Genomic DNA, 8,509 nt, shown 5'->3' with positions numbered 1-8,509 from the left:
GAAGGGAAGAGATGCAAAAGACATTATGAAACTGGGCCTGACAAGGCTTGGCAATTGATTGAATGAGAAAGTAGGGAAAAGAAAAAATAGGAAACTCCAAAACTGGAAGTTTCTTTTCTGCCTTATCCCATGGTGAATCTTTCCAATGGAATTTCACTACTCATAGCCAGAGCTTCAGACACATTTGTATTTAAATGTGAATAGAAAAGTACACTCCAAAGTCAAATAGAAGTTATCCAAGAATTGTAAACACCAGTGTCTGATCTGCCACATACACTGACATCAGTTAGTTGACATGACAATTGGCAAGTACCTCAATACCCAAATCAACAAATAAGATGTAAAATATATAAACAAAGATGGCACTATTGTTAACAATAAAGATTAGAACATGAACATGAAGCAAATATGAATGTATCAGTTCAGATACTTATGACTTGGTCAGTTCTCTTAAGCTCCTCAGTTGCACCATGTTGATCTTTGCCCTTTGGCCACTAAACCTTAAGACTGGTGTACCCAAAAATTGCAATACCCCGCTGCAGTTGCTTTAGTTAGGATGCTAAAAGGGGCTGGAGTACAGGTGGGAGTAGAAAGGGAGCAATACTCTGTTGTCAGTAGTAATCACAATCAGGGAGAGCAGGTAAGCAAACTGTGGGAACAAAGGTAGCTGCTCCTACCCATAGAAATAAAGAGAGCGCTCTTTCCCAGACTCGCTCATTTTCATTTTAAGACTACCCATAAACAATTCATTTTTTGTTGTCCTTCATTCTTGAAGAGGACCAAAATGACACCATGATGTTGGGGTCAAGGTATAGTGGGTCCAACTGTGACTGATCAGATCAATATGAATTCAGAAGGTTCTACCACAAGTGGGGCACAAATGGTTCATATGAATGGGAAGGAGATGTCTATATTTGCATATATCACATTTCTTTGGAGATATCACAATTCTGCTTTGCTGATTGAGTTCAGCACCTTCTTTGATGTGAGAACACCATGCTTCATGGTCCCATGTTAGTGTTTCCCTTTTACACAATGGATTCCAAAGTTCTTCCGAGAGACCTGAAGAATGACCTTGTATCACTCCTCCAGACCATTCTGGGAATATCTATCTTGCGTGAGATCTCTGTAAAATAGTCCTTCAGGCAAATACATATTTGGCATTCAAACAACGTGACCAGCCCATAGAAATTGCTTCTCTGCCATAGTTTGAATGTTTGGGAAAGTTCAGCTGGAGGAAGGATTTCAGTGGCTGTATTTTATCCTGCCAAGTGATTCTCGGAATTTTCCTAAGATAATTCAAATGGAAGCAATTCAGGTTCCTGGCATGGCACTGGTAGACAGTCTAGATTTCACGGGCATATAACAATGAGGTCAGCACAAAGGATCTGTAGACCTTTAGTCCCAGGCACTGAGCTAATTCTGGCAATGTGCTACATCAGCCTTTTCATCTACATGAAAAGTACTCTGGAAAGTAGACTGCCACGGTAAGTCAACTTATTCACAGTATTCAAAATTTCTCCATTTGCTATAAATGATGGTTCCACATAAGGATGATGTGCTGCTAGTGTCATTGTCAGACCAAAATTAACACAAGTGACAGAGAATCCATTCTCTGTTGTATCTCGGATCAAAAGCTTCACTGAGTGCACAATTATTTTCAAACAAAAAGTCACCCTTCTAGCAATTGCACTGTGTTATTTACGAATATTATTTCATTTGATCCTCCCAACAACCCTTTGAAGTAGGAACCATTATTATTCCTATTTTACATATGGAAAAGTTGAGACAAAGTTTGTGTAGCTAAGAAGTGTCTGAGGCTAGATTTGAACTATGTCTTCCTGATGCTAACCAGTGTGCCCATAGCTGTTTCTGAGGGAGGCATCAGGATGTGGCCCAAATATCTTCATGACCTATCATTCCACTGTCATGATGTCATTTTTTTTGGCCAAAACTTCTCATTTTTCCCAAGATTAGTTCTGCTTTCACCAGCATTAAGTTTACTTTGAAATCAAGTAAAATAAGTGAAAGAAAGCCCTCGGTTAAGAGATATTTTGTGAATATATGGATGTTTGTTTCTAGATATAGATATTGGGGTCTCCATGGAGATCTTTTCTAGGTAATATTGCCTTGGGATATGGAAAGCAATGGGAGAGAACAATCAGTATTCACAATTATTCTATTTTCGTACAATAAGTGTCCTAGAGGAGAAATGTTGGTTTTTCATTACTTAGCAACAGGAAACCATTTGAGTCAATTAAAGCAAAATTTCTAAGGATGGTGCTTCAAGAACAAAATTAACTTTATTTCAAAAATAAAATTGAGTCTCTCTATCCCTGATTATTTGTACTTCAAAATATTTTTATGTGTCCATGATTTCACTGATATGGGCACATTTCCTCCTCCCCCACTTATTGAGGCAAATCACAATCTACAGGTCACAGTCTTTTTACCCTTTCTTATTCTGTTCATGAATGCTTATAAATCTTTCACAAAGAGTCTGCCCGGTGTGCTGTGTGTAGCCCTTCATCTAGATTAGAGGTTCTTAAACATGTATACATATATATGTATATGTGTGTATATATATATATATACACATATACATATATATAAACAATTCTCCAAATATATGTATATGTTCATGTATATATATATATATATATATTGCACTTCAATAGAATCCGTTTCCTTTGCAATCCTATGTATTCTCTTTTAAACATAATATTTTTTCTAAGAATGGGTCCACAGGTTTCCCAGCCTGCCAAAAGAGGTCTAACATATACACACATAGAGAGAGATGATAGATAGATGGATGGATGGATGGATGAATGGATGAATAGATACATAGATGGATAGATAAATAGATAGATAGATAGATAGATAGATAGATAGATAGATAGATAGATAGATAGATAGATGATAGATAGATAGATGATATATAGATAGATAATAGATAGATAGATAGATGATAGATAGATGATTGATAGATAGATAGATAGATAGATAGATAGATAGATAGATAGATAGATAGATAGATAGAATTAAGAACCTCTCCTCTAGATGGATTGTTATGGCATGGGTACCAAAGGAATGTATATGCTCTCTGTCATAGATTTTTCTGTTGATTTTTTTTTACAGTTTCTGTGTAATATTCTCTCACCTTCTCATCCTTTGCATGTATCTTTCTATTACCTTTTGGGTAACTTCATTCAATTGAAATGCAATTTTACAAATATTTTTTGAAAATATTTAAAGACCAAAGATCAAAAACCTCTGATCTAGATAAAAGCCAGAAATTTTACCTCATGAAGGCCATTATAAACCACAGTTTGCCTCCCAAAAAGCGTCACGCCGGGTTCTAGGGTTCTTAAACAATAATAATAATAATAATAATTAGCATTTTTTAGCACTTTAAGGTTTGCAAAATACTTTGTCCTCACAATAAACCCTGGGAGATAATTATTAATATCCCCATTTTACAGATGAGGAAACTAAGGCAGGCAAACGTTAAGTGGCTTGCCCAGATTGACACAACTAATATGTATCTGAGACAGAATTTAAATCCCAAAAATATCCCAACTAAAATGGCTGTATCATATGTGTCCCAAAACAGTTGAAGCTATAATCAGGCTGTGCTGGATGTTACCTAAGAGTTAGTTCTATATGAGGTCATTTATAATCTTCCCCATCACATGAATGCAGAAGACATTGCTCTCTATGTTTTCTCATCTTTTACTATTCTTTTGTTTTTCCATAGAGTTTCTATCACATAGGAATGAATGAATAAATGAAAATATTATATTAATATTAGTCAATTAACATAGTAATAGATTTAATTAATAGTAATTAAATGATAACATATTAATTATCTACTTTTCCAAATATCTCTCACCCCACATATCTAACCGTTGCCAAGGCCAATCAATTTCACCTTTGCATTTTCTCTCAAAAGAACGTTTATGTTCTGATGCTGCCGCCATTCCAGTGCTGTCCCTTATCATCTCACACCTGATTTACTATAATAGCCTGAAGAGGAGTCTGTCTGCCTCAAGTCTCTCCCCACTTCAATCCATCCTCCATTCAGTCACTAAAAAGATTTTCCTAAAATTCAGATCCAGTCATGTAATCCTTCTCCTCAATAAACCCCAGTGGCTCTCTATGGCCTCCAGGGGTAAATACAAAATGCTCCTTTAAAAATTCAAAGCCCTTTATAACTCAGCCCTGTCTTACCTTCCTACCTTACAATACTCCTATGTACTCTTCCATCCAGTAACACTGGCCTCCTTGCTGTTCCTCCAGTAAGACCCTCCATCTCTCAGCTCTAGACATTTCTTCTGAATCATCCCCTTCCTGGAATATTCTCCCTCCTCATCTCTATCTTCTGGCATCCCTGGGTGCCTTTAAATCCAAGCCAAAATCTTACTTTCCAAAGGAAGATTTTTTCCCCAATCCCTGTTAATTCTAGTGCTTTCTTTGTTCCATTACTTCTTATCTTGGATACAGCATGTTTGTACATAGTACTTTGCAAATTTTCTTTCTTATCAGATTGTAAACTCCTCAGGGTAGCATTTTTTGGTATTTTAGCATAGCAGACATTTTAGTAATGCTTTTTGATTACCCTTCCCTCTCATTAGGTGACCTATGCACTTCTTTTTCTACTCATGCATGGATTTCATATCTTTTATTGGACTTCTTGGCTGTGAGTTATCATTGATAACATGCTACTGCATAATCCACCACACGTAACCTTTGACTCACCTGTACTGACTTTTCTTTGATTGTGCTGTTCAATGAATAGCAGCCAAATAATATCATCGAGAGAAAACTTCTGCTAAGAGACTATTCCTACAGATCAGGTTGGGATTATTAAAAACCTGATGTGATCTAGCCTGATTACTTCCTCCAACTTAATTGTGGGCTTGTCTCTTAGTAGCACCTGTCCAAGATATATGTCCTTATAGACTAACCCAATGTCCACTCAAATGCTTGTCATAGTAGTCTGAGCATCCACTTTGTTTTCCCTTCATGGATGGTAAAACCAGTTTTTTCTGGATGATTTCAGATCTCACTGAGAAGGTCCCACAATATACCTGGGGTGTAAATTGGTCCCTCAATTTTAAGATTATATATGGCATCTAGCTTAATTTCATCAATTACTCTCATTACCTAATCACTTAAGCTCTACTACTGAAGGTTAGTAAATTCTCATTATCCTCAACTCCAACCTGAGGTAACTTCTAAGTTGCCATATTGAAAAGGGGTTAGAGGGGCAGCTAGGTGGCGCAGTGGATAGAGCACCAGCCTTGAATTCAGGAGGACCTGAGTCCAAATCTGGTCTCAGACACTTAACACTTCCTAGCTGTGTGACCCTGGGCAAGTCACTTAACCCCAGCCTCAGGGAAAAAAAAAAAAGAAAGAAAGAAAGAAAAGGGGCTAGAAATAGAATTAGAAGACCTAGAGATCTGGCTCTGACACTTATCATGTATATAAAATGAAGCAACTCACTCCATATTTCTGAACTTCAATTTCCTTACCAATAAATAAGAACAAAAACCAGAAGAGTTTAAAAATCCCTCTCTTATTTGCCTCAAAGAGAATACATATGTAAAGTGCTTTTTAAATTATAAAGTATTATACATATAAAATCTCACATAGTTATTATGCTTTCCCCTCACTCTATAATTTAGGTAGGATGCTAATAACTAAACCCATTGGGACATCCTAAATATCAGGAAGTGGCAGTGGAGAAAGCTGAAGTTATGATACTATCTCTTCAAATGTCACTTTCTATTATTCTTTGAGTCTTTTACATTGCAATGGCTCTAAGATATCATTGATAAGGATGGTTTCTTAAGTGGAGCAGAATTATAGTCCATCTATCCTTGGCCATCTTTTATAGTTCTTGTCTTTGTCCTCCCCTGAATCTTCCACAGGGGATACACCCAGAAACCTTTTCATCTAGGAAGGTTAAGGGACTTCCAACATTTTCTGACATTTCATGGCTATCCAATGAACACAAGAGTTGCCTATTGTTTGTCCCTTCTCTGGGAAAATGACCAATCCACACTTTTTAGTCATATATTCCTACAACATCCTTTCTAATGTTTCTCTGGCAGAGTTATTCATTGATGACAAATTGTAGCCTATTCTTAGCTACGCTACCTCTCTCCATTGCTCTGTGAGTAATTCACATCTTTAATGTTTCAGATTCTGTCATGTCCATAACTAGCAAACAATTTATATGCAAATACCTAGTAGAAGAGTGCTTAGATGTCCAAATTTATTTATTTTTTCCCTTGGGCAGGGTAGAGTCATGGTGTCCTTCACTGAACATAGACTTAATTATTTTGAAAATGAATACCAAATAGAACCACAAACTTTTGAGAAATGAACACAGAAGAATAAACTATATAGAGAGCATGATGGGAAAAAAACTAATTAACTTGGAATAGTCAAGGAAGTACAACCATGGAAGGCATGTGGTAGAGAAAAAAGAGCACTTTACCTGGAGTCAGCACTGAGTTCAAATTTCTCCTCTAGTGCATACTAGCTATGTGACCATGAATGTCAGGTAAACTCTATGAGCCTCATTTTCCTTATCCCTAAAATGGATTAAAAATACCTCTAATGTTGCCTTCAAGTGACATATAATGGGAGAGGTAACGTTGCATGATGCTCGAGTCATCCTAGAAGTCTGGAAAGACCTCCGTCCAGTCCCATTTCTGACACATAGTGTTGGAATGACTCTGTGAAAGAATCTCTTAGGGCCCCATCTCACTCTCTAACACTCTTAAGTTGCAGAGAAGATCCTATCTTAATTGATAGGAATTTTCTCTTTATGAATAACCTAAACTGCTCACTAGAGCAGGCCCAAAAAAATCTAAATAATGAATGTAAATGAATATAAAATTGATAATGGGTGTAAAGAGTTTTGCAAATCTTAAAACACTGTATAAAACATTAGCTTCCGTTTCTTGGTCTATAAAATGAGACTAATAACACATATTGTACCTACCTAATAGAGTTCTTATGAGGATCACATGAAATGATATATGGAAAGCATTTTGTGAACCTTCATATGAGCAAAGGATTATAGATATGGAAATTGGAGGTACCATCAAGGCTATCCTCCTCATTTTAAAGATGAGAAAACTGAGATTTATGGAGGCAAAAAACAGAGAGAGAGACTCATATAGGTTACATAGTTAATACATGTCTGGGGCAGGATTGGGAAGCGCTCATTGTTAAAAGCATGAGATGAGGAGGCTAAAGGGATATTTCCCAAGCCTGATGGTTGTTTAAAGAAGGTTTCCTGATCTGATGGCACTAGAATCTCACATTGCTTGAGAGATCTTCACTCGATTGAATATTTTCTTCAGAGCCTCCTTCACCTCTTTGTTCCTCAAACTGTAGATAATGGGGTTCATCATAGGGATGACCACCGTGTAGAACACAGACACAACCTTATCCTCCTCCAGAGACGTGCCCGCGTTACTCCGTAGATACATGAAGATGAGGGTCCCAAAGAAGAGGGCGACTGCGGTCATGTGGGAGGCACAGGTGGAAAACGTCTTGGCCCGTCCACCAGCAGAAGGGATGCGTAGGATCACCCTGATGATGTACAGGTAAGAGATGAGAATGATGCTCACGTTAATCATGATCACTAAGAAGGCAAAGAGGAAAATGACCAGCTCCTGGGATCCAGTTTCCATGCATGAGAGCTTCAGCAATGGAGGTAAGTCACAGAAGAAGAAGTCCACCTGATTGGATTTGCAGAAAGAAATGGAGAAAGTCATACCTGTACGAACTACAGTGTTGACCATGGCCCCAGAATAGGCTCCCATCACCAGTCCAAGTCGGGTTTGTGGAGTCATGGCTGTGACATAGAGGAGGGGGTTACATACGGCCACGTAGCGGTCATAGGCCATCACGGCCAACAAGAAGCACTCGGTGCTGGCACAGAGGGTGAAGAAGAAGTATTGTGTGGCACAGCGCTCATAGGTGATTAGGGTCCCACCAGTCTTCAAGGTCCCGAGCATCTGAGGGATAATGACTGAGGAATAACACATATCCAAGAAGGAGAGGTGGCTGAGGAAGAAGTACATGGGAGTCTGGAGACGGGAGTCACTCTGGATTAGAAAGATCATCCCCAGATTGCCCCCTAGGGTGACGAGATATAGAGTCAGAAAGATGAAGAAAAGGACAATCTGCAGCTCGGGCCCCACAGGGAACCCCGTTAGGACAAATTCTTTCACCGAGGTGCCATTCGCCTCCATCAAGGCAAGGAGACTTCTCTGTGGAAAGAAGAAGAAGGATGTTACAAAGAGAGACATCACTTACATTTAGAATCCTAACTACAGACCACCCACTCATTTGTAAATGAAAAACTAAGCCAGGAAGGTTAACTAACTTGTCCAAAGTCACATAGTAGTAAATGTAGAATTTGAAGCTGGGTCCTCTGACTCTTAGAGATGCTATTTGCTCCTCTGTACCAGGATAATAAGACAGA

The 8,509-nt window shown here is 38.1% G+C and overlaps 1 protein-coding gene across 1 annotated transcript; it reads right to left on the bottom strand.

Moving 5' to 3' along the window:
* Nucleotides 1–7,334: 7,334 nt before the first annotated feature.
* Nucleotides 7,335–8,276, bottom strand: LOC141547056 (olfactory receptor 9I1-like). Its single transcript, XM_074275385.1, has one exon. It carries the CDS (start codon nucleotides 8,274–8,276, stop codon nucleotides 7,335–7,337), a length of 942 nt encoding a protein of 313 aa, XP_074131486.1.
* Between the last annotated feature and the right edge of the window lie 233 nt (nucleotides 8,277–8,509).

This window comes from Sminthopsis crassicaudata, chromosome 6, assembly GCF_048593235.1.
Source record: "Sminthopsis crassicaudata isolate SCR6 chromosome 6, ASM4859323v1, whole genome shotgun sequence".
Lineage (NCBI taxonomy): Eukaryota > Metazoa > Chordata > Mammalia > Dasyuromorphia > Dasyuridae > Sminthopsis > Sminthopsis crassicaudata.
The sequence above is the reverse complement of the archived record's forward strand: the minus strand, read 5'-3'. Positions and strand labels throughout refer to the sequence as shown.